At 40.8% G+C, this 27,661-nt stretch overlaps 1 protein-coding gene across 12 annotated transcripts in view; it reads right to left on the bottom strand.

Annotated features, from left to right (window-relative positions):
- The window catches only part of CADM1 (cell adhesion molecule 1), a 181,708-nt gene that overhangs the window by 46,612 nt on the left and 107,435 nt on the right, over window positions 1-27,661 (bottom strand). For all 12 annotated transcript variants that reach the window (XM_066981390.1, XM_066981389.1, XM_066981385.1 and 9 more), the window contains exons 2-5: window positions 12,278-12,424; window positions 11,001-11,153; window positions 7,188-7,325; window positions 5,205-5,360 (exon numbers count right to left, since the gene is read on the bottom strand). In XM_066981390.1, the coding sequence (XP_066837491.1) occupies window positions 5,205-5,360; window positions 7,188-7,325; window positions 11,001-11,153; window positions 12,278-12,424 (594 nt within the window). The remainder of the gene's footprint in view (window positions 1-5,204; window positions 5,361-7,187; window positions 7,326-11,000; window positions 11,154-12,277; window positions 12,425-27,661) is intronic.

The raw sequence follows: 27,661 nt of genomic DNA on the forward strand, positions 1-27,661 counted from the left end.
AACGTCAAGCAGGTTTACTTATCAGGAAATGAAGTCTGCATCAGAGCCAGCAGAGACCCGGCTACCCTGTGTTTTCTCCCCAGCTTCCAGAAGGACAGAGCCTGCATTGCAGCCGGCGAGCTCTGCACGCTGGGGCTCCCATCAGGCACACAGCTGCGTGTGACACAAGCGGCCGGTAACCCGGCTTTTGGGTACTGTGTGCACCACGGTGGGATGCCACGCTCAGTCGCGCTAAGGAGAACAGGCAGGTTTGTTGTATGTGCACGTTCCCATTTTAAATACATAGCCGCATGCTGCTGCTGAACACTTCCAAAACGCAGCGTCCAGACCGTACTGTATGCTCTTCATTCCCAACAACACTCCTCTGAGAAAACCTTATTAATGAGCTTGCAAACGAGCACCCAACTGGGAAATGTCACAAACAAGAGTGGCTAATGCCCCAGAAAATCAAATAACTGAACACTTGGCTGATTGTGGTGCTTTTCATATTTATAAAAAGAAAAAAAAAAAACCTTTAAATCAAAGTTTCTGAAGGGGTCAACACCTCACTGAACAAAACAACTCATTTATTCATTTTTAGAATTCTCCAGATGATAAATTACATTGATGTTAATCACTTCACTGCATAGTATGCAATTAATATTTGTACTCAATAGAAATATAAGGATTACTGGAGATGTGACAGCATACGTATATAGCTGATTTTTAACATAATTGGGTGCAAAGAGTTCTCCCCTCGTAACAGCAGAGGCTGTAACAGATTCCATCAATGCATGTTTTAGAGGTATACACGTAGGCATTACAAAAATGAATGTGCAATTCCTTGTAACTTCAGAAAAAATAAAAAACAAACAAGTAAAACCAAGATAAAGTGTCAAATGAGGACCTCATCTCCAGTATCAAATAATGACATAAAGTACCACAAATGCTGAACTTAAATATTTCAGAGTATCTAGTTCCATTCAATTCCTTAATGATATTTTAATGCATTTTGGTGCTTCATTTCCTTTCTAAAATTACACTCAACGCACTGGTCTTCCATCCCTCACTGAATAATCCGAATGACAAAAAGAAGGCAACTTGAGCCGAAATCAACATATATTTTCAAACCAATCCCATGTAACTTATTGTGGCCATCCATTGCACAGGGTTATACGTTCAGTGGTGCAGCTATTAATCAAGCATAGAGGTGTTATTGTTACTGTGAGTACATGGCATCACTTGTCAAACTCTGTTTGCTTTTAAAAAGCACTACCAGGAGATTTTCATAAATATTACAAAATGCTTGTTTGCAGAGATTTCTTTTTAATAACATACCCTACATTCAGATAGAAGCATTTACTCAAAAATTCACAAAGGGACAGGATGTGCCACATTATACATGCAATAGCTTACTTCCTGAGTAGGACAAGTTAATACTCAGCATGAGTAAGTCTTACTCAGTTTCACTAACTACAGCAAAAGGTTCTTTTCCCCCCAGTATCTGTGCTGGTAAGCTTCAGGTGAACCTGCTATTTATTTTTTAAAGCTTAGCTTATGGTGTAGTAACAAGTTATTGGTATACACTATAGAATTTTATCAGATAACACAACTGTTCCATTATTTTGCCAGAGGAGAAGCCCCTGCACACATTAAGAGGAGGAGCAAGATGGCCATTCCTCTCCCTCAGGTAACAGCAAAAAAGACTGCCTGTCCTTAAAGATTTTACATGCTTTGCACCTACAAAGATGCTTGGAAATAATCATGGAGAAAACAAGGCAACAACAAGACAGATCACATTTACTGTAGTGAACAACTGCCTTATTAAATCATGGCTAAGGCGACACAGGGTTCAGTGCTGCACATGCATGGGGTACCCTGGTGCTCTACAGTTCAACATTATCACAAATCCCATACTTTTGTGACATGCATCTGAAATTACTCTGCCTATCCCCCTTCAAGAGGATTACCTGCTTCCTGGTTCAAGACATCTGGAGCAACCACAGCCTGGGGTGATAAGGCCAATAGTCATTTTGAAATACGTTCCTGAAGTTACTGAGAAACTTAAAAAACCCACACAACTCAAATCTGCAATTTTCTTTGAACTACAGCTCGGACGAAAATGTTCATTTGAATTGTTTTTAAAATAAAGTGAAGTAGGTTACTTTGCAGACTTCAATTTCTGCATCTTTTTTTTTTCTTAGCAGAGAAAAACATTTCAATAAAATAAAATAAATACATATTCTAGGTGCCACCTCCAAATGCACCAAAATAAGTTGAAGTACAAATGCTCCAGATTTTCAACGACACTTAAGATCCTAATTTACAAAAAAAGAAACATTTGACATACCGAGCTTTAAGAAAAACAGTTTAAAAAGAGAAAAGGTAAACACTTTGAAGGGAAAATAATGCAACTCTGGGGGAAGACATGCCTGCCTCCCCTCCACTGTGGGCTGCTGCAGCCAGCCAGGCGAGCCAGCCCTTCAGCATGGGAGCACGTGCCTTGCCCGCTGCTCATCTCCACTTTGATTCCTCTCTCCAGGAGCATTATAAAAGTCAGTCTCCTCCAGATGCGAGTGAGAAACAAGAAAAATGTTGGAAATGGCTGAACTGTATGGGAGAGTAACCTCTGAAAATGCCTTTTTTCATTTCAAGATTGCACAAACAACACTGAGGTCACTGTCTGTTCCCTTTTGCAGGTTGTGTTTTGAGTAGTTTTCGAGGATGACACGTACCCTACCCCTCCCTCCCCCACCCTGCAAACTACGCAATTTTTTTGTTGTTGTTCTGTCTTCTGTGGTTCTGTTTTTTAAAAACTTTTGAATCGTATCTTTCAAAATCTCTCAATTTCCTGAAATTTAGTCAGACAAAAATACCTCATTATCCGAGAAGGCTCCATCCATCATCCTCCTGCACTTCCCCAACACATTTCCTGCTTGAGTTGGATACGCTGAGTGCAGAGAAATACCATATCCACTGAGAAAATACTTTACTATGTCCTGCTGGTGTTCCAAAGGGGTGGATCCGCTGTGCCCTTAGTGTGAATGGGCAAGATTTAATGGGAGAGAATGTAACAGCAGACACGTCAACAAACAACACGCGACTGATCTTGAGTTATACCTCTGTGGCTGCAAGAAAAGCAGCTAAAACCACATACACTACCATGATCAGTGAATGCTAAATGCTGCTGCTTTGGAGATTTGGCATTTTGCTTGCCTGGAAGGTAACAATATGGTCAGTGAAAGTGCATGAACAGCAACTGGAAGAGATCTGTTCTGATTGCAAATCCTATATCTAAAAAGCAATTGAGAAAGTATCAATTAGGCCTGATTGTCAGAGTCTAAGTTCCCTAAGAGACTAAGTTCATGTCAACAGAAGCTCTGATTGAGATGCCGGTCAGTGAAGACATGAAGTTTCCTTCTACTCGTGTTATTCTGAAGAATTGAGCTGCAGTCAACAAGACTGAAGCAAGAAAAGCTCAAGGGTAAAAGTTCGCTCTGACTGCCTTTTCTATCCTAAGTTCAGGTCCGGCAGTAGGTATTAAATGCAAACGTCTGGACATCCTCCAGCACACGAAGTCCTGAAGCCACTACTTGCTGGGAGCTGCAAGGTTACGACGTACTACATGTTCTTCTTCTGGTACTCTTCTCTCAAGCCATCTGCTACTGCCCACTGAAGCAACTAACTAGACTAACGTGGGTCAAGTCCCTGTAAATAATTTCTGTTTACAAACGGTCATTTTAATTCATACCATGTTTAACATCCAAATAACTGTATTTTACATGTGGTTTGCCTTCACTGTGTATGGAACCAATCCTGTAAAGACTGCAAATGAAAATAGCCAGGAAGAGATTTATCTGATATGGAGAAAGAACAGAAGAACAGAAAAAAATGTTCCCTCCCAAAACAAACAAACAAACAAATCATTGATCCTCCCCTATCACATCAAACTATCAAGATTTCAGTGCAATTTCTAAAAGGAAGCCTAAAAGTAACCAGATGCCCTTTCACGCAAGGGGAAAATATCCAGATATCCTGGAAGATTTCAGTATCTGCACATAATAGGGAAGATAGGATTTTTTTCCCCGTTAAGTATTTGATCAAGCCTCACAAAGGTGCTAATGTATTATTAAAGCTAATGGAGCTCTACAAGAAATGTTAATGGACATTAAGTTTGCATAAATGAATTACACATTAGCACAGTCACAAGAAATCTAGTATCTGCCAATCTAGGTATTATCTGATCATTTCTGTTTTCCTCATTATAGGAACATTACTTTACTCTAGTTTCAGAGATACGAGAATTGTAACCAAGATGTTCATAATGAAACTACATAACGAAGCAGATGAAATAAATTAATACAACCTCTTCTTCCCCTTTTAATGTAATGTTATAGTTGAAGTGAACCTAAAAGAACATGTGCTTTGAATCATCCTAATACCCCTGCTTTTCTGAGGCACCCAAACCATGTTGTGAGGACTGTCTGACTTTGGTTTTGGAAGCCATTTTCTGAGCAGAAGCATGTGCATATAGCAGCTCCATTATCTCCAACAGCTGAAAGTCAGGCCTGTCCGCATTTGCGACCACTGGTATTTTCAGATAACTGCTCAGAAACCCTGTTAACATCACATACAGTAGAACAGTTCCTAAACAAAGTGAAAATGCATTATTAACAATGAACATGGTAGGAACATTACAGCAAAGAATCTGTAGGCCTTTGTCAGTGGTGTTGCTACAGATTCCGCATACTTCATCTTGCCCTAATTTAGAAAAACAGATGGAACTGTATGTTCACAACGCACAATACCAATACTTCTTTTGCATGGTGGCCAGTTTTTGCCAGTAAGCTCACAATGGTGGCCAGTTGCTTTAATGTCGTGTTACAGAAACACTTTCAGAGAGATTAAGTAGGTTGCTAAAAGAAAAATACTCAGATTTAATCTTTCCTGGCAATTTTAAAGCCCAGCCAGAACCTTTCATGGTGCAAATTCAATGTGAGGAAAGTTATTTAAGAGAATAAATGTATTTATGCTGTTGCAAAAGGGCTGGGAAAAGTCATAGCTTAACCTATTAAATGGTACCCAACATTTTTATTTCAGTTTTTAAAGAACAGAATGTAAACTCCATCTACACTATAATTTTATCTAATCATACAGCAAATGGTTCCTGAGGTCTTAAGTGAGCAATTTTATACCTTAAAAGCATTACAAGTTCTGCTACTCACACATGACTTCTAGGTAACGTTGTGTCTGCAAGTCTTTGACAGCAGGGTGATCCACCAAGCAGATGACTGGGACCCCGTCGTCCTCCCGTCCCACTTTCAGCAAAAGCTGGCTGGTCACTGTGTACATATCAGACCACTGCTCCACTTCCGACTTGCCTGGCAGGGAGATGAAAAAGAAAAGCAGACAGTGACTGGGGGGAGCATCTACTGGATACGTTCACCTTCCTTATTTCTGCGCTCAGGTGGTGTGCTCCCTTCAGCATCTATTTCCCCTCTTCAGATACAAGGTTATGGCCGGGATGCACGTGGGTATGGAGTAACACACCTCTCCAAGAATTTGTTCCTGATTAAAATCTACACTACATTACCACAATGATTAACAATCCCCTTACACCATCCCCAAATCCCCAAACTCTTAAATCAATGGAGCTACAAATCCCCTCCCACTCTTGAATCAACAATTAGCTAGAAAAGTGATTAAACAGATTAACTTAATTAAAAGTAGTATTGATAGGCTGAAATACTTCAGCAGTACTCCATCTGAAGAAGAGAATAACCACAGTGGTGGGAGCAAAGCATAGTTCAGGATTTACTAGGTGGTGTAACACACAACACTGAATCAAGAAAGAAAAGACAAGACAGGAGAGAAAGAATTTTTCCATGAACTCTGCAAGCACTTGCTGATAGTGTGCCTCCGCTGTGCTTCCAAATTCTCTTATCTGTGGCTTCTTATTTAAGAATTCGGATCACACAGTCAAAACATTAAGAGTAACTTGTAACAGAGGTCTTTTAAACACAAAATATTTCTGGATAATATATTAAAGTAAAACACGAGGAGAGCTGCAGAAAGTGACATCCCTTTATATTTAGAGGAAAGGCTTTCTGATCAGAGAAGCTACATTTTCACTCTATTCACAACCCACAACCAAGTATTTCAGTTTTCCTACTTCTGTTTAAAAAACATCCAAAGAATCAGCAGGGTGAACTGGTATTTCAAGAAGCTACTACTCAGCTCAGCAGTCTTCAAAGATAAAGGAAAGCCGGGATTCAATTGCCAACGCAAGAAAACTCAATCAAGAAGCTGGACAGGTCAAGCATGAAGGGTCAAATACTATTGCACTGCTGCCCGCCAGAATGGGAAAGGGAACTAAGAAAGAGATCATTTGAAGATCGGTATAACGTTTAGATGACAACAGGTGCTGAAAATCAGTGGGGCACCACTTCAAGCAGCAGCAGGTTTGCATTCCACCTTTATCAGCATACGCTCAGCATGTGTCATACTCGGATGCTTGTAGGTGTTGTACTTAAATAGAAGATTTTATCTTGCCCTTGCAGGGGGGTTGGATTTGAAGTAATGAGTCTGGACTTCTGTAGAGAGCCCTTCAGTGTCTCAGCACAAAGGTGTTGTCAACCAAGCTCACATCTACATGCAGACTTAAACTAACAGCATGACACATGCAATCAGTGTCAGTGACTTGAATGTGCTAATACCAGGAGCAACCAGGTTTTGGTGAGTAGGAGAAATCCATCTTACATGAATATTCCACTGAACACAGAAAAAAATACTGTATAAACAAAAGAACTGGATACGAAGGTGAACTGAAAATCTTTGCAGTTCGAAGTGCAAATGATTTTACTCATACCTAAAACAGGGCAGAAAAATACATGAACGACCACAGAAATAAATTCTTTGCACAGTTTTGGGGCTCTTCAAAGTCACCTGCAGTTACAGAATGGCTCCAGAACCCTGTATTCAATTCTGGCAAGTAGGCAGAGGATGAAACGAAGTTCAGCCCTTTTGTGTTAAAGAATAACTTACGTCTGCCCACATACTCTTTTGTTCCCAAGCTGGTGTTTAAAACAGCTTGCTTTTTTTTTTTTTTTAAGTGGCAGAGAACAAATACACAATATTACATGAATTATTTCAGCTATGTAAAAACAAACAAACAAAAAACAAACAAGTGACTTAGAGGATACATCTACCAGTTAGCTCCTTGTTTCCTTTGAACCATCTGATTGTGGTGGCTGGTCTGCTGGCCATGGCAGTGCAGTTCAGCTCAATTTCTTCTCCCTCAACAGCAATTTCTTTTTGGATATCAATTACCAAATTGCGTGGTGGTACTAAAATGAAAAAAAACAACACAACACATACTTGATGAAAAGACAAGTAAGACATTTTCTGATCACTAACACAAGACAAGATCTTCTGAAAAAAACATAAAATCTACCAGAGTAAACTAGCCACCAGCATTTACTTGATCTTTCAATCGATCAAATCCTTTGATAGATAGTTTCACAGTAATCAGAGTAAGCACTTTCACTCTCCACCTAATAATCAAAGTGGTTTCACAAATTATCACTTATCAAGTTCTTAACTTTCTGTTCTCTCTCCTAGCAAGGCACCACTCCATGGACAAGTTCGAGTTTTCCATGCTATTCAGTTGTGTATGTTGCTATTTAAAAATACAGTTTGACTTCATGCACATTTCTTGACTTGTGCTGACAGGCAGAGGAAACACCAAAGCTGACATTTGGAAGTGCATTACTTACCGCAGTTCTAACCTCAGAAGGCAATTTTTCTCTCCTGCTGTTCAGTTTCAAGCCTCAGCCTTAAGGAATGGAAGCAGGCCAGCAAACATCAAGCTCATTTAAAATGCTCAAAAGGCACTGAGCACAAGACCACGTTGGACTGCCATCACCTTTTAAACAACACTGCCTACTCCCACAAACTAAACATAAAACCACCCCAGAGAGAGGAGAGGGTCAACTCTGCATCCAGTGACAGATTCTTGCATCACTTGGTAGTTACTCTGAGATGGTAGTTTGCCATTCTCCCCAGACAAGTGTTCTCTACACATCAAGAGTCTTGCATGAAACATAATCCAGTAATGTTGAGAAACAGGCCAGAGCTTCAGGGTGATAACAACTGCACCATAACCCAGAGACATGACAAACAAGCTTAAAAATTATGACATAGAAACAAGAAGTCTCTTCCCCATGGAAGCACCAGTAGCTAGAGAGGCAAAAGACAGAAAAAAAATGAACATCAAGAGTTCATGCAGCGCCGAGTTGTACTTACAGGGAAAAAAAACACAGAACTTCCAAAGGAAACTCAACTTTGCTCTGATCGGTATGATTAAGCAACTGTATAGTTCAAATGCGACTAACACGTTTTTCAGCTAATGAAGAACAAATATGTATAAATACCATCCAGATGATCAAATGGACTAATTAGTCACTTGTGGCTTTTCTCTAAAAAGAACAGAACAGGCTACATATTGGAGATTTTCACATGTTCCAATTAAGCATGAATAAATCTACATATAGTCTCACTGAAGACATTAAAGTCATGGGGAAGAGGAAGGAAGAACATTACTCAAGGAAAAGAAAGTGTGAAGCTCTCCTCTAACACTGACTGCATAGAAGGATGTCTGAAAACTTTGCTCTGCTCTCCAAAGCAAGTACCATTAGAAGCAGATCAACAAAACTACTCTTTGATATAGCTTAAAATATATAGGAGCCTGAGTAATGACTTAGAGATCTTGGGTGGAAAATGAATTCCTAGGAGGACCAACGATGTACTGACACGGATAACTACTCCCCTGCCCTGTCCCATTTTTTCTCCTAATTAGGGAGTCAATAATATGGAAGAAAGGAAAGACATGCTACCCTTGGCTTCACAGCACCCTATCTCTAAGTACAAATGTTAGCTAAGATAAACAGTCCCCTCCTTAGTCTTCTAATAATAAACATCTATCTTCATTGCCTGCCCTGTGAACTAAGGTTTTGCCTGAGTATGTGATAAAGGTGGACAGAAAACACTGCATTATGAATGTGAGGGAAAGGCAGGCACACACTGGTCATGCTGCAAATTTTGCTAAAAAAAAAAAACAAACAACTGAAGTACAAGACAAGAAAACAGACTTTCCCCTGAATTCTGAAGCATAATGTATGTTAAAAAAAAAAAAAAGCCATCAAGTGCATTATGTTTCCCACTTGAAAGACATGCAGTGCTGGCTAATAGGTGAATAAAGTAAACACTGTTATTTCAAACACATTGTTAGCAGTGAGATTAAATACCACAAAACATTTTTGTGTATGCATGATTACAAAGAAGAGCTGGAAGAGAACTTCTAATATGGATACTGGAAACTGCACTAGGACTTAAAAGCTGTTGATAAATGTAATAGCTGTAGTAGAACTGCTTATAAACATTACTTAGACAATGTATAAAAACCTAAGAACCAAATCTCATTAAATAAAAGAAGAAAGGTTTAAACTAATCAGCAAGTGAGATCTTACATTATATCATGCTCTGTAATGCAGGTTCTCCTATTAATAGAATCTTAAAAGCCACTGATAATCTGTAGAAATAGCTCTAGTAGCACGAGTTGCTATTACTCGTAACCACAGCAGTCTTGCAGCTGCGTATCCACAGTCCTGCAAAGCATGAGCAAGGTGGGGGGGAAGGGACAGAATTAAGGAAGGGACAGAATTAACTTCAACTCTGCAAACAGCAATTCCTATGCAATTCCTATGTTCCTATGAGCAACTTTAGGATGTCAAGTGAAAGATCTTATGTTCCATTGCATGTGAAAAATGTTTGCTACAATTGATAGGGAACTATCACTTTCCATTAGTCGAACTTTAGATTTCCTTGAGTTAGTCAATAGACAAACAAAATCTTACGCATCTTCACATGATAAGAGGTTACTGAGCTATGCTGTTAGTAATATTTGCCCTTAAGAAATTATCATGGACAAGCAAAAATGCTGTCTTTCTTCATTGTAATATAATTCCCAAGTTTTAGAAGAAAAGATTTAGTATATGACCAGATTAGTCAGATTATCGAGAACACAAAATTCATGAACTGAATTGTTCTACCATGTTATGAGGCATTAATTTATTTTTCCTCTGTAAATCAGATAATTATTGAAAGACATTTTCTACAGCTTTTACTTTCTGGCTGACTTCTTTCGTTCTTCACAGAATGAGATGCAACCATCACAACATAAATTCCCTTGCTTTTAAGAAATACGTCTTCTCTAGCCCTACAGGAAGGGGACACATGGCAAGAGGAAAGCTTGTCTTAAACAGCACATATGGTCCTGCGAAGCCACTCAATATCCATTCCAGGATGCTAGCAGGTTCAGACTTGCCCCAAAAGCATAATGATTCACTTTGATGTTCTTACAGACAGGCAATATGACAGTTAAAAAATTAATCCCTGCCAATTGTCTGCAAAACAAAGCGTGTGCTAAACTCCACTTCATATATGGCAGGAAACCCAGCAGAATTTCCAAGTGACCTGCCCAAGTAAAACAGAGGCTTAGAAGTAGAAATCACACCTCCCACTTATACCTCTGCTTATTCCTTGAAGCCAAAAATTTGCTGTGAAAAAAATGGGGAAGACCCAATAATCACACTAAGTACAACACGACCTACAAAGACACACTGGGTGTGCAACCAGGGGCATGCTGCAAGACAGGGAGAATACACAATGGCCATAACACGCCACTGGGCAATCCACGGTATTTGCACGTAGCCCTCAAAATTCTTGTGCCTGCAAGTTCAAGTACGAAGCTGCACTGACCTATTGAAGAGCTGAGCTGGTCTCCAGTGGGAGAGCACTTAGTATTACAATACTTACACTTCACCAAAAATCACTGGAGCGCTGTGGCTCTTTCTGGGCAGGCAGAACTCCCCAGTCACAGCCCTGTACTACTGTCTTATCCAACCCAGACCCCGTGCACGAGCACTTGCAAAATTCATCACAAGCATCTATTGGGTCCTTACCAAGCACTGTAATAGTGGTATAAATTTCCTGCGGGGGATCAGTGTAGAGCTGGCAGAAGTACCTTCCTTCATCAGAAATAGAGACGTTTGTCAATGACACTCTGAGTTCACTGTTGGAGAAATTCACCAGCTGAAACCTGCTGTCCTTCAGCGCTGCAGAGCAAAGGGATCGTCAGTGGCTGTGATGACAAATGCAGCAGTTCCTCTCACAACAAAAAGTCAAAAGTCTATACAAATGTGAGTAACATCTAAGCCAGCACCCCCTGGGTTCCTGACTGCAGCTGTAATCCTGCTTCTTATGTTTAAGTTTGGATCTATAAAATACTTCTGTTCTCAAATCATTACAAAGAATCAACATAAGCAAATCCACTGGGCACAGTACCAAATCTTTTGACATGGTGTTTATCTTCGTACAGCTTAGGGATGCATAGGTAAATTGCTTACTGTGCAAATCCTTTTCTATATGCTTGCATTTCAGTGTGCAGTGAGTGAACCAGGGACAGTGTGAAAGATAAAATCTGGAAAAGGATCATTTAAGATTTGTTTCCTGATGAGTAGCGGCTACCTAAATTCTTTTAGGAATTTGGAAACCAAGCATTTCAAATTTCCCCAGCTAAACGTACAGGCCACAAATGTTAGCACAAGTGAAGTGAGCCAGCCTCCACTGCCCTCCCGTACTTGTAGATCATAAATTGTCTCAGAAGAGAACGTGATCTGCCATGTGTTTCTATAATGCTCAGCACAACATGCCAGCATCTCTAGTCTCTGCTGTGACATTAATACAAAGAATTTCAAACATTTCATTGCCGCTATGAGGCTCCCATGGTATTGTCACAACAGGAAACAAAGCCAGACTTGTTCACTGGACATCGCAGTGATGGGAGATTTTGTTTTGGCTATAAAGAGGCATAGATTGTCTTGAAAATTTCAGTCTTCAAACCAAACAGATTACCTCTGAGAACATTGCACCGTCTCTGCTTTGCCCTATTCAATTTGTTTGTGTCAGCTAAATATTTGGCACTCAATTGCAATTCACCCTGAATTACTACAATCAATTCCTATTGCAAAGTAAGACGGTCTGACTTTTAAAGGGGACCATCAAGGTTTCCATTAAGGAGAAAGATTATGATTGCCTGTTTCATCTGCCCTCTAAAGAATTGACTAAACTTTAAGTGTCTAACATTAAATTAAAAGAAGAGATCTCAGCAAATGCTTTATCCCAAGTGCAAGCAAGGTACAGGAAACGTTGTTACCAAATAATAAAAGATGAAACTTACGTCTGAAATCTCTGAAATAAATCGTTTGTCTGTTGGGATTCAGGAGCTGAATCACTGAGTCATCGCTGTTTTTGACTCTACAGCTGATGGTGGCAACATCTCCCTCCACTACCGTCACATCTTCTGTAACCAAATTCTGACCATCACCTTAAGAAGAAAGGGAAGATGAAATATGAAAATCATAAATGACATCAGCAATTTTCATTTGGAATCATATAACTGAGTACCAACAAAAAGAGCAAACTTCAGTAGGCTCCTACACTCAAAGTAGAAAATTGCCTCGGGTTGGAAAAAGGCATCGTGCAAAGTCTGGGAGGCTTGAATCTACACGGCACGTGCCAGCCCCTGTGGCAGCCTCAGGAGGTCAGGAGCCGGCACTGCAGTACAGTCAGGGTTTGTGCAGTACGTGTCCAGCAGCATAACCACGGGCCACTGTGCCCAAAACGATCTTGGATTTTTTCCTGATCTGCTGAAGTGAGGAAGGACTTTATTTCCTTCAAGAGGAACTTTGGGAAGGCAAGGGAGGAGTATCAGCTTGTGAGTAGTTTACCCTGTGTCCTCCAACAAGCTCGGTTTATAAAGAAACCTTTTACCCACCCCACCCCACCAACTAAACAAACATATTCCACAGCCTTTTTTTTTTTTTTTTTGCTGGGGCTGGTATTATTTTCATTGAACAGATGCAATCACCTACATGATAAACACACAGAATTACAATACCAGGGAATTCAAGGAAGTATTCTCCCCCCCCAGGCTGTACTGGACATCAGCGAATTGAAGAGGAACAACTGGAAGGGAGGTCTATAGCTGCAAAATGACTACTGTATGGCCCAATTACAGAGCTTGTTTTTTATTGCAAAGTCACTTCAACTCAGTACATTCTCTCTAAATTATAATTTAAATAATAAACAAAAAGTAGAGGACTGGGGAAAAATCTCACTGAACTTCACACATCCCTCCAGGCTTTAATACTTGTGTCAGCCCCAGGCGTGTAAGGTCCATGCCACATGCACGGAGATAGTAGAATTTGCTTCCTCTCTTAAAAAGACAAATATTGTTAAATTACCTTGAAAGAACAATTTGCTGTAAAAGGCATTTATCCTTTGACTTTAACAGATATACTTTTGTGAGCTAGTTTTTTACTTAATGTCTAATCAGTGGGTGCTATTAATGTCCAGAGGCAGGAAAAAAGAACTCGATGCAATTATGCCGTGGGAGTCTTGTAATCATTTATAGGTCATCACCTCAAAACTCTCTCTCTAATGAATTGAATCATTACATCAGATGCACACTGAGAAATTTGGTTCACATTTTAAAGATTGCAGAGGATCATAATTTGAAAAAGTATTTTGCATTTCAGTTTTTCCACATACTCTTTATCAGGTTAAAGCTAGAAGACTGCGCTGGAAAGGCGGAGCAGCAAGATCCTGTCTGCTTTCAAAGCACACAAACGTCATGGACAAGGAGGCAAGTGCAAGTAAGCTTTACTTGTTGATGGCATAAGAAACGAAATAAAGTGGGAGAAATTTTGAAACCCTGACTGTCAATTTGTCAAATTAAGTGAAGGTGTGTGGGCATCTGACCAAGGACTCTGACCCGAGTGGAGCTGTAGCAGGGTGACCAGACCACGTGCCAGAGCCCTCTGCTGCCTCACGGCGTGTTTGTGCAGGGACAGGGCAGGGGACAGTCCAACTCCTAAGTTGGCTATAATGGAAAAATGCAAGGTTTTGGTAAAACACAAAATAGGGTTTGCATTTTTGGGCAGAAGAACCAGCGCCTCTTCAGCAGCCAGATGCCAGTGTAAACTTGAGGGACGCTACATTCAAATATTTCAACAGCAGCACAGGCAAAAATATTAAACATCACTAACTGCTTCTAGGGAGTAATTTTATCAAACCCATTCAAAACAAGGTTCTTGCACAAGGATCAGCTTGGTATGTTCTCATAAATGCAATATTCACTACAAATCATTAACAAAGCTATTAAGATTCGATTTCCATCTAAGCAACTATTGCAAGCTTTTTTTTTTTTTACATTTACTTTAAAAGACTCAATCCTATTTTCAATTCATTAAACTGTTCCTTGCATTTACTGAGTTTTACATCAGCTTGGAAGCCTATTTGAATTAATAAGAATTACAGTAGAAGTAATTTAGAAATAAATTATTTGAAGTTCAAACCACTGAAGCTTTTCATGCTGGAATGCTGCTACATTAAGCCTGCTGACTGATTGCTTTAGAAGTCCAGCATCTAGGTCCAGGCTGGCGTCAGGATCTGTCTCCAGGAAGTATTTATTCTCCCTCAGGCTTTGGGGTTAATGACAGGCACAGTGCACATAAGGACAAAGCTTCTTGTTCTGCAACAGCCAGCATCTCAACCTTCATGGATTTTTGTGTATTTATTCTGAACCAAAGGGCACCCTATCCGGCTGCTGTTTGCAAAGATTCCCTTGCTCTGCTGACCTAAATTTGTTTGCTTAACTAACAGCACCAGACAGTACAAGTTAACACTTCTGGTTATCTGCATTCACATCTGCTCCCAGTTACCACGACGTGGAAGCTATTTCTGAGAACAGCATCAATTACAAACTTCAAATGAAATAAAAAAAATGCAACGTGAAGTGAGAACTCTCTAGACCCATTTTAATTTCAACATTTCAGGAAGTTATTCCCTAATATTTATTGGCACTATACAAGTGTTCTGAGCATTAACTTTCATTGAAATACATACACTGAAAGTACCACAACATCATTGTAACAGGGAAAAGATCTGGGTGGGGAGAGGGAGGAAGAAGCTGAGTTTTGTGGATCCCACACAGAATCACAGTAGATGAGAGGGGAAAAAAAGGAAAGTTGCTATTGATAAAGAACTCTGAAAACATTTGCCAATTAGCAGTACTCCTGGGGGGCAGAGCATGAGCAGGGCAAATGGAAAAAAACCAACAGAATTATTCTTGCCATATTTTCATCTAATTAAATGTGAATGGAATATGAAAGCCCCCATGCATTGGTTTTGTATCAGACACGTTCCTGTTGAGAACTCCAAACCTAAGTAGAAATCAGTGCCCCATGCCAATAATGGACAGACTCAAAGATCTGACTTAACATTTCAAATAAGGTGCAGGATTGCTTGATTAGAACATAACTTGGTCCATATAATTCACCTTCCCTTTCGGGTCTATTAAAAAAGTTATGAAGAAAATAGTACATATTTGCAGGGTGTTCTAGGTGTTTGAATCTCTTAGGAAAGTTTTTTTTTCCTTGTTTTTCTTTGTTTTGTTTTTATTTTGTTTTCAAGTCCTATGCACACTTCAGAAAGAAATCCTTTTCCCTGTGTGCGCACATAACCTGTGCTCACAGGTAGGCAGATTTTCAAAACATGCTTTCCTGGACTAAGCTTTTCATCACTGCCTACAGAAACTTGCACTTGACGTAATATGCAAGCACATTCTTGATCTAAAGTATAAAGCATTGTTATTGAGAGAGGAAAAAAGAGAGCAACATGTATTAAGCCAGCTTCCAGGGTTGGGCTTCAGTGTGAACTGACACACATGCAACATATAATATTAATGAGCAAGCATAACAACTAAAATAGGTATCTGCAATGTAAGGGGAAGAACAAAAATGCTATGCATGTCTCCTTTATTACCCAAAGCAATTCTTTGGCGTCATGTATTGAAATCTCTGTGAAATGTAAAAAACTGACATATTTTATACTTACTGGAGGGGAGAATAAATTGGAGAGATACCATACTTAGGGAAAAGCTTTGGCTAGATGCTATACAATTAATTTTTGCACTTGTATTTCTGCCTTAGATCACTGCAATAGTTGTTTCTAAGACTGCAAAGTAAGAAGATATTGGCCAGTAAATCGTGTTTAAAACAAGTTCCTCTAAGGTAGGCACAGCACGGGGACCTTGGCTCATATGCAGTGGTCACGTTGAAAATTAATTCTTTTTTCAAATTGTAGCACATCAGGATAGAGCGAAGCATCAGGGAGAAAAGAGGGAAAGATTAAAAATGCGTGCCTGTGAACATGATTCTTCAATTCCTAACAAAACACTAGCCGTGAGTACTTCATCATGACCAACTGCACTGCTGATTCAGTATACAGAATGCAAACACAAATGTTTTCCAAGAAAGAGTAATTTTCATGAAACACGAAGTATGTAAACTCACACATAAACAAAATTGTTCTTAATAAATTGAGTCAAAGGGGGAAAAAACACTTTGATTTTTGAATTTGGCTGGGTCTAGCTTTGGAAAATAATGCTTAAAAAAACACAAAACAAACCATTTGTTCATGCCTTTGATGAAAAATGACATGATGATCAATCCACAGAATTAATGTAATTTTAATGTAAAAAAAACTTACAAATTTCAGTTATCTAAGAAGAATATAGTGGTTAAATAACCAGCAAAGGTTGAGACAAACATTAGACAAGTTTTTTAGTTACAAATGCCTAGCAACCTACCTACTCCAAAAGCTTTGTCTCCTTGTTACTGCTTTTCCCTGAGCAGTTTCTGTGCTCTTTCCACCCATCATGAAGACAGCACTGCCTTAAGTTAAGTATCACAAACTGTATTTTCAGAAAGACTACAGTAACTGAACAGATATTTTGTAGTGATCAGATATAGCAACCTTACAGAGCACGAAGAAGGAGAACAAATCTCCATTTAAGTTCTCAGCAAATTTGCTTTAAGGAGAGAGAAAAGAATCGACAGCAGTGCGCTGAAAGCAAGTTGCTGGAGCTCAGTGCATCTGGTCTTGAAGTCTTAACAAACTGTTTTAAAAAGCAACAATCGTCACACTTGATCTTTTGAGAAGAATGGACAATCCACGCTAATTGTGTTCGCAAGAAAAGGCAGTTGCTTTCTACGGAGTTAATTTCATGACATCTTTTCATGCACAAAAGAATGATAACAATTTTAGATCAGGCTGTCTACAAAATATACCTACACATGTGAGCGTGTGACACGGCTTCCATCGTGTAGGAAAGCTGCTGCAGCCAAGGGCATCCTGCACTAGTGATGAAAAGGGCTGGGTCTGGCTTTGGATAATAATGCTTAAAAACCATGCAATAACAAACAGTCTTTATTCCTCAACATGTATTCAAATATACAGAAATAGATATGTTGTCTTCCACCCATATAAAAAAAGCTTATTGTGAACAACTCGAGAAGCATGGTAGGGAAGGAGGAAAGGCGGCATGCTGCTTTTATACCCATAAATGCAAACGACTGACCAGGCAATTCAAACCAATAGGGTAAGGCTGGGAGCCTTAATGGCAGGTGGTGCTTTCACCAAAGCCTGCAGATGCTGTAGCGTTCATGTGAAGTGCTAACAACAGACCTTTACCCCACTTGTGCTCCTTAACCACCATAAAACAATAACAAGGGTTGATCTTCTGATCCCTCAAAAGCATCTCAGTGTGACACTGCTAGGATGTGCTCCAGGAACAGGCCATAAATCAGTCTTTGCTACTTAACGGAGCTGCTTTGCACTAAGCTGTGCAATCCTGCCTCCATGAGCAGCTCAACTCCGGCCCCAAACGCCGACTGAACCTGCTTCAAGGGCATCTGTTAGCCCTGACAGTCTGGGTGAGTATAATTTCACCGCATTATTAGTCTCTCTGCATCTCCCAGTCCATTTTGCCTGCCAAAGAGAGATGCCGAAAGCCTTCCACGTTAGAAGCTCAGGACTGACGTGCCGAGCGGCAGGGCTAAGTGCTGGCACGCATCAGACGCCACCTTGCAGCAGGTGCCAGCACCCATCGCATCGCCCGGGGAAGGGGAAGGGGGGAGCCAGGAGCGGAGATGCCCGGCCCCGGCACTCGTATCCCAGGAGGGCTCTGAGCGAGGGGGAGGAATACGTTTTGAGACAGCTGTAAACAGATCATGACAATCATGCTGAATAACACTGCGTTGGGAGAACTACTCATATTTCTGTTGAGGAAGCCAAGTGCTTTTGGACTATAACGTGAAAGGGCAATTTCTTAGCATAAAATTGGGTTTCTGTGACTCAGCCCCACCAGCCCATGGCGAGGGTTGGCTCACGTCAGCTGTCTGCCAGTTGCTCTGACATCTTTCTGCCCCGGAGACTCTCTTCTACGTCCAGCCCAAGCAAAAATACTCAATAACGGAAACCCTCCCAAGGCCACAGAACCTAAAGCTACATGTGGGCATTTCTGACAATTATTCTTTTAATTTTATCCTCGATCTCAGAGGAAGATTGTTTTCGACCAGGATTTACAGCTAACATTTTGAAATAGCAACTTTATCTTCTAATAAGATCTAATTACCAGTTTTGTGACCTTCAGTCAAGTATCTTTGAGATCTTACTGCGGTCAAGTAGCTTTTACTCTCTCTTCAAAATCTTCTCCATGACTAGCAACTGTCTTAGTGTGACCAAAATGCAACTCCACCTCCACTGGGAAGAAGCTCTTCAAAAAAAGCACTGGTGGTAAACAAACAGAATTCTAGAAAATCTCATATTCAAGTTTGTTTTGCTTTGCAAGTCTGTCATCTTCAATAACCTAATGTGAAGTTTTTCCCTGTGTAAAATCCCCAAGTATCAAGAGTGACGGCTACTTCACAGCGAGGCACCCCACTGCAGCCTCAGAACCAAACTGAGCAGTTGAAGCTCAAACAAGATAGAGGGGATGGGACAGAATATCTCCCCTCCCATGTCTGAAGTTGAGACTACAGCAAATCAATATAGTAATGCTCACCCTGCATTAATGTTTACTTTCAAATTTCATGCATATTACTCATCCTTTACCACAAAAGCTAGCCTTAAAATGATTACTTTGATGAAGGGCGCTGATTTCCATGTCAATTCTGTTGCTGCAAGTTGTGATATCACCTGATGCATGCGCTCTGGAAGAGCGTAAGCTAAAAGTATTAGTTCCTCTGCAGCAGAAAAAAGGGGCAGGGGCGATTAACATTCATGGAAACTATTCCAGCGTCACAGATCTGTAAGAAAACAGCTACTGCCTATCACTAATGAAGCAGATTGTCAATTAAGGAAGTATCTGGTATTAAGTGCAAAGCCTCTGTTTTCAAAATAGAGAACAATTCTGTTAAGGTTCATCATTTCTCAGAAGAAGAAACTGAAAAAGATGGAGACAACAGATGAAAGCTTCATACTACATTACCAGAAGGGCCAAGATTGTCCCCAAAGAGCAGCAGCACCGGAAGATGCTCTCTTCATCACCCTCCACAGCATTTTGCTCTCCAGGCTTGGTTATCTAAAGGTTGTTTGACAACCTTCTCTGACAGGCTTCATCACCAAATCTAAGGTGAAGAGCTTGCACACGTTATTTTTGGATGACCAGTAAATCCAAATGGATTACTACTAGCAACCCCGTAATTTGGCCTAGCTACCACAAGCCTTCCCTTCTGTTATTTACACTGAATTCCAGCAAGCTTCCCTAACATTTTCTGCAGGGATGAAAACACTTCGACCATTCAGCATCCTCAGTGCAAGCTATTTAATTTTCTTGTCATATGTTTTACTCAACCTCTGTAATTGCAGGAACCTATTTTCCCTCTCTTCTCAATACATATTTTAACAAGCGTACACACGTGCGAATGCTTTCAGCACCTTTCATCACTGATTCACCCAGTGAGGCAGAGAACTCCTTTGCCCACCTCTCACTAAGCTACAGCTAACATTTCTCTACTGAATTACTTTCCTGGTTTCTGAGAGAATATGCAAGATTGTGCTAAAAATCGCTTATTATGGGGAGCATGTTTACGTTATGAATTATACACTTCAGAAAAATATACTGCAAATTTGAGTAAGTTGTGCACAGCTATTAAATTTCTGCAGAAGAAAAAATGCTAAAGCCACCTTTATTGCTTTTCATGCTTAAATAGTAAGAATAAAAGATGACAACAGCTCCGAACTGACACCAAGGGTTTTATTTACTTTAAACATTTGTGAATTTCTGTGTGATGAAATTGCATTGGGGAATTCTTTCTGCTGGTGTCTAACCAAAAGGGTATAAAGATAGAAAACTGATTTGAAATACTGCTAAAGCAACACAGCCGGCTAAGTATTGTTAGTCCGTAGGAAAGCAGTTCCTTTACTAAACCCGTGCTCCATCTGAATTATTAAAATTCTCCCTGTTATTTACCCCGGAGGCTGCCGGGAGCTGGGAGCGCCCCGTCTCTAGCTGAAGAGGGAGCGCTGCAGGAGGCTCGGCACGGCCCGCGGTACGTCTGCGGCACGGCGCGCTGCGGGGCTGGGCGCTTCTCAGAGCGAGTCCAGCCTGAGCTGAACGGCAGACGAACGGTAACAAACACGAGGACGAGTCCAACACAACCCCCCCACAGCACCTGCTTAAAAGTCAACATGTGCAGTGAGCATCTGATTTTTATGTTGTGTCACTTGATAAGAACAACCAACAGTCCACACCCCATCTGAAGTATTTTGATCTTACATATTGCAGCTGTGAATACAAACCCTTCTCCTATGACAAAAACCTATATGCTTTTGGCCCAAAGATCTCTCAGCCTGAAGCATTTCCTGATTTCACCGTGCTCATTGACGCCCCTTCAGCCCTCCCTCTCGCAGGCCTCCCATTACCAGTAACCATATCAGTTCAGATTTATGATCTGTCACCTGTGTTGGGATTAGATGTCATGCTTGTCTTTCTATTACTCAGATATTGATAGATAAAATTCCACGGCCATACATTCCCTGTCCCTTCAAAGGTTACCGTCAGAGGATGCTCAGAATCGATACAGATCTTATCTGTCACTGACCTCGGCGGGGCACAGCAAACAAGGCTCACGGGAACGCAGCACAGAAGAATTCGTCATGGCTCACAGGATTAGCACGGTCTTTTGCAACAAAGCCTGTTGTTCTGCAAGTCTGATTTTTATTCCACATTTCTAACCAAATCAAGTCTTGTGAGAGAACAGAATTTATAGCAATTGCCAGAAACAGCCTTTCAGAATATGACCATATTTCAAGGTAAGGCGTTTTGACCATTTGGAGAAAGATTCCTACAAGCCACACTCACCACAATGGACCTGGTGTCTAAAAGCACAATTTATATGCTTTGCTGCCATGGCTAAGTTGGAAGGCTGCTGGCTATGCTTTTCCTGTGTTAGAACTAATTTCTTAGCTCATCTGACAGTTCATAAATAAAAGGTGTTGCTATTGCAGCCTTTTATTTATATATACTTATATGTAGGGATGCTCAAACAAGTTTAATGCACCAGAAGAACAGTTTTCCAGAAATCGGGACGAGCTGAAGCCTTGCTTTTATTCTAGAAGCACACGGTAGATTGCACGACAATAAAAGGTCATTTATTAACAGACTGCTTTGCACTCCTGAGGTCAGAGGTTTGTTGCAGCACCCAGGAAGAAATATGTGAGTACCAGTCCTTGGCTGCTGCACGCAGAGGACAGGCAGGCAGCACGCATTTCCAGACCCTCCCATGAAACGTGGCTTCAAGTCCTTGCCAAGCCCCAAGCACCGTCTTCTTCAGGCAAGTCTTTTTATTCTAGGCTGTAGTGCCCAGCACATCATCAACCTGGTTTCTCGGTGCTTCACTGGTGTGATTATCAATAAATGTTTAAAAAGTACAATATATAAAATAGAGCCTCAGTTTCTTTCATCCCTCCTTACTTTACAGGGTGCTGCTGCAATTCAATTGTGACGGAGCAACTTCATTCTGGTTAGGGTCATAAAAATACTTAGAAAAATACCACAAAAGATCAAAAAAGTGAAGCTTCCTTGCAGGGGAGGAAAATAAACCACTTCAGACACAGAATGGGAGCAGAGCAGGGAGCTCAAACCAGAAAGCAAACCAAGACGCTGTGGAATTAACTTCCACTGCGCCTATTTCAGGTTAGCATTTCTTGTAGCTGGGGGTTACGAGGAAGGAGGTACTCTCAGGAAGCCTTGACAATCTCCATCTCAAAAAGTGATGGAAAAACGTATGGTCCAGTCTTACAGCTGTAGATGTTGTGAGTAGCTGTGGTTCGGGTTAGGAGGCTGACGCGCCAGAGAGCACCGAGCCGTGCACTGCAGCGCAGGAACAGAGCCGAGTGTGACCGCTTTGTGTGGCACAAGAGCCAAATTGCTCTGCATTGCACAGGAAGACTAACAGTCAATTAAAAATCATTCATCAGTTACTGAGTAGGGAAAAGGACAGTAGGTAATGTTTTTGTTTCTACCGATGAGGGAGAAGCTTTGTGAAACAACCACGATCTCGAACAACTGTGTGGGTCATTCAGTACTGTGTGTGCAAGTCCCAGCTCCAAGACGCTTTCAATCATGAACAAAGCAATTTAGAAACAGCGAGGACTTCAGATGACAGGAGATGCTTGATTCATACTCCTATCATTCATCACATGTCTCAAAGACATGCATTGTGGAAAAATTTGAGAAAGCATAGGTACTGGTGAGGCAGGATGAGGAAGTCGTCTGCTGCTTGAAAAGCAGCAGCTACTCACCCCTGAGAGATGCCTGCTGGCCTCTAAATGGGGCTGTCAGGTAGAAATGAAAAGGGAGAAGTGAAGAGCATGGGAGTGAAAGCAAAAATGCAGCAAAGGGCAAAGCTCTGCACAGCCTCAGGAGAAATGCAACGCATGTATCTTTCACAAGTTTTGTGCATGCATTCCTCCTCCAGCTCAGCCATCACCACTGCAAGTCATCATCTGTCAAGGACACCACCTAAAATTCAACAATTCAGTCTTCTTACTAAAGAGAGATGCTCAGAAGCAACAGCCAGCAAGGGAAAAATAGTCTGACAACATAAGATGGTCCCAGCAGACTGCTGCCTCCATTCAGTATGTTTAAATAATACTCAATTAGGATCAACATTCATTTATTATTAATGTTGTTCTAATACAGAATTTCTTATCTGCTTTTTTTATCTCCCAGCTACATCAATATCAAGGACACACACAGCCTAGATCTAAGAAAGGAGACCTTGATTAATCTGGAGTTGAAAATACACATTGAATTTCCTGTACCTGCCGTGACTCGTTCTGTTAGGAACTGAAGCCTGATGTACAGCAGGTTGCTGCAGGTAAGAAGAGGAAGCATTGATAAAATATTCAGTTTTCACAGACAATGAGTGCATTCAGTACATTTACATTATTAGAACAACATTATTTAACAGCTCATGCTGTCTTACATTCATTTCTAACTCTGTCACAGGGGTCTAAAGCTGGGACAGCCTTCGTTGAAATCCTAACTATGGAAGGAGAGAAATTATGCATCTGCAGGTGCGTCACGTGCATCATCACCTCAATTTTTGTAACGTAAAGGTTGGCAGCAGCCCTACATTTCAGATTTAGGATTGGTTGTACTCTGAATTGGCAAACATATCTTCAGAGGAGATTCACTCACCTGCTCTGTCTCCTCCACCTTTTCTTATGGCCATTGAACCTACGCTCCCAACTGCCAGCGTACCGACTGCACATCAGCTACCGCAGCTGGGCAGCAGCTACAGCACGGCACGATTTTCCTTTGGCATCACGTCCTCCACACAGAGCCAAGGGCAGGAAGCACTCGCTAACCTTCGGTTATTCTGCATCCACCCCTTTTGAGATTGTCTTTGTGATTTTCATGTGTTCAATGATGCTGTTGTTACTATTAAAGTCCGTTTCTGTTTGCACTCACTTATTAGACACTACATTACCGGCTGTAGGCACCCCCCCCCCAAAAAAAAAAAGAAAAGCTAACACAGACTACTCAGAATGATGGGATTTTCCAATAATGAGGAAAACTGTTTTAAATCAGATGATGGGTAACATTTTATTATAATGAGCAGATAATTCTTATATCCATACCTATAACCCGTTTCTTGGGGATTTTTTTTAACATCTATAATATTTTACTGTCAGTAGCATCTGTCACAATGTGCAGCTTAATAATCTCTTTTTAAATCCAAGAAATCTTTATTTCCATGAAGTATCTGAGATGAATTTTGATCAACAGCTTGATCTCTCTCATAAAAAAGGATCTCCCTTAACTGCCTGCGCATGGAAGTTAAAGCTCTTCTAAAATCTTCAGTTCTGCCACCGCAACAGGCAAGAAGTGACAGAATTAATAACAAACGTGCAAACCTGTAGAAAATATCCTAAAGCACAATGGGATAAAAGCAGATAATAAATTGGAATACAATATTTTTCTTTGGGTATTCTGACCAATTCCCATCCTTTGACTAAAGCAACAAGCAGGCACCTTAAGATTACCGCACTTTACGTGGTGTGTCACACACGGGAGTTTTTCTGTAAGACTTGAAGAAAACAGCCCCAGAACTTTTCTCCAAAGTGTTCATCCGCGTGAAACAAGAAAGCAACAATATTCGCCCACTTGAGGCACTGTAAATTTGCAGTCCCAAGCTACACCTCCAGGTACAAGCACAAAGGATGCCCTTTCCTGGGGGAGCGGCTTTCCCGCGAAGGCAGCACCTCAGCACCTGGCGCTGCCCCTCCTGTTTCACAACACGCTCTCTACTTCTTTGTAGATCTAACCTTCTGAAATTCCATAAGCAGGGCACAGGCACTTTCCGTACCTTGGGAGGACAAACATTTAAACTGCCCGTGCCCTCTCGATCCCCCCAGACATGAGCAGCAGCGACCACTGGTTCCCGTCCTGGTGGCCTTCACCTCCTGGCACACATCAGTAATTCCACCACCGTCACCCCCATGGACGCACCAAATTTCACCTCCAAGAGCTTCTGCCTCTGGTACACCTCATTACTTACAGACCCGCAGGAGGTTCTTGTGAAAGCTCGTGCTGATACACCCTTGGAAAAAGCACGACAGCACGTTATCACCAATTCTTACGCAGTACAAGGACGTTCAATCCCACCCTAACTAGCTCCGTGTTATCAACCTCAAGCATTCAGCAACGCTAACGCTGAAGATTAAGATACAACATGTCTCCTGCTTTGTCAGCCTCTAGGATTCACTCAATTTATATTTTCCAGGTCTTTCTTTCCTATGATAAGACCAAAACTGCTGCTACTGTCTTTTACAATACAAGCTGGGTTTCTAATGAAAGCTATTGATTTCAGTAGCTGGGGGCTTTCGTGAAATGACAAATATAACTAGGTTCAATAAAAAACATGAGATGGAAACAGCATTAGTGCAAAAAGCAAAATATAATTTTATAATGTTCTGTCTCCTCAAACACACAGCATAATTCCGCAAACCTAAACTACTCTCCGATGTGCTACCCAAGGATTACCAGGAGCTTAATCTGATGGAGCTAACGAAGAGCGTTATCAACTGTACATGATACAACAGCTAATCTGACCAGCAGATCCTGCTGCTTCCTTCCCAGAGCAGCTCTCTGCCAGCAGCTCACCGCAGCCAAGTGGGCAGCAAGTCAAACTGCAGCAAGATTCATAATGCCGCCTTTGTGAATTTTAGGATACAACATCAGAGTCGGCAAGCTCGCCAAACAGTTCAAGGGCAGAGCAAGGTTTACACTTCTAATTAGTCGTTTTTATAACCCTGTGTTTTACCACACTTTAGAAATCCTCCAGCAGTGCTTCAGACCCTTACAGATTTTGCATTTGTGCTGCAAAACCTATATTTACAGCGGGGAATTAAGGGCTGATCCTCAGCTTCAGCGCACCTTAAAAACAATACAAACGAGCAGCATTAATTTGTTTTGCCTCTGCTTAATAACTGCATATACTCATAAAAGAACTGAGGAACTTTCCACTCGATCTCTTTGCTGAAGTTATTCTGCTGCTTTTCAACGCCTGTGAAATCCAGCTGTAAGGGCCAGACAGGTCACTTAAATATCTGTGCATCATCTATACGCACACAGTTTGGTGGGGAAGGGGTATTGTGCTTAGGTTTTTTTCCTTTTCTTTTCTTTTTTTAGTCTTCCCCTGAAGGGAGAGATTAGAGACAAGATCTTTTGTCAGACGGAAAGAATGACAGACACTATCAGCTAGGGCTACGCACCCCTACCCCCCCAACCCAAAATCAGGGAGAAAAATAGTCGCGGCAGCAGCATTACAATCAAAGTGAGAACTCCTTCCAATTCCAACTTCCAAGGAAGGATAAAAAGGTATATAATAACAAAAGCCTTTAGTCTAGATTCCAGATCAGACACAATGATGAATGCTAGCCTAAAGGGCAACATATTTGTAAGTTTTAAGTCTCTTGCTACACCAACTGTCCTGATTCATCCCTGCGATAAAGGCAGTTCTGAGAGCTATTTTACCATATTTATTATTTTACAGGAGAGGAAGAAAAAATGTGGAATCAGCCCTCCATCTGCCACCCATCGGATTTATAAATGTTGGTAAAAGAACAATACTAGTGCCTTTAAACATTAATCTACTTGCTACAGATTGTGCAGGCCCCTCCATCAGCCCCCACCCAGTGGTTCTCTCAGGCTGGGGTGGAGAAAAAAAAATGTATATATATATGTATATGTATATATATACATATAACACTTGTATATATAAAAATACAATACACACATTTTTTTCCCCTATACATCTATGGGATTCACTTTCATTAAAACCATGACAAAACCAGAAAGGGCAGGTGCTCCTGAACACATTACTACCTGCTGTCATTGCTTTGCTAGCTGAGCGGAAGCACAAAGCTCTGATCCAGTGCTTATTTTTAAAGATGCAGCTCGCTTGATACATGCTCATTCTGCAGACCTTATTTTCAACAGAGAAGCTGTGTATGCTTGCTGGCTAACTTGAGAAAGGCAAAGTTGAAAGGAAAGGAAAAGAAAGTGTACAGCGCACACGAAAATAAAACCACGATTTTATAAACTATGTTAGCACCACCTCCTTTACTGCCTCTGGAGTTACAGCAATGAAGCCATAAAAGAAATATAGAAATAATGAGAAAGAGAACATTTTTGATTCCTTAGCACCATCACGGAGCAGCAGGAGAGGTAAGGAGAAAAACGGTGAAGTTTTGCACTCATCCAGTTTTCCAGAACCTGTTCAAAGAACTGGAGCTCCACCGTTCTGAATTCACAAGTGCTTTTATCAAGCACTTTGTAAATTTTATCTCAGATTTCTTAAAATTGCGGTTGCCTTTTAAAAAATAGATTGTATTTAGTTTTTAATTAAGTCTTCGTCTTTGTATAAAAAACACAGGCCTTGAGGTTTAGATTGTCATTTTAAACAAAAGTAAAATGGTAAATGCCTTTTACATGCAACACCATTAGATATAATTAAGCAATGGGTAAAGCATACATCGTGCTATAAATGTCATTTAGTTTTACAGTTAAACTCATCAACATTTATCAAAACACTGCCTCAAGAAAGAAGGAGACAGCTACAGCTAGTGACTTCAATTCACTGCTGTCTTTGAAGCAGCACGCTCGAAGGCAAAACTGCAGCAAAAAAAGCCTTCACATTTCATA

This window comes from Anser cygnoides, chromosome 21 (genome assembly GCF_040182565.1).
Source record: "Anser cygnoides isolate HZ-2024a breed goose chromosome 21, Taihu_goose_T2T_genome, whole genome shotgun sequence".
In the NCBI taxonomy this organism is placed as follows: domain Eukaryota; kingdom Metazoa; phylum Chordata; class Aves; order Anseriformes; family Anatidae; genus Anser; species Anser cygnoides.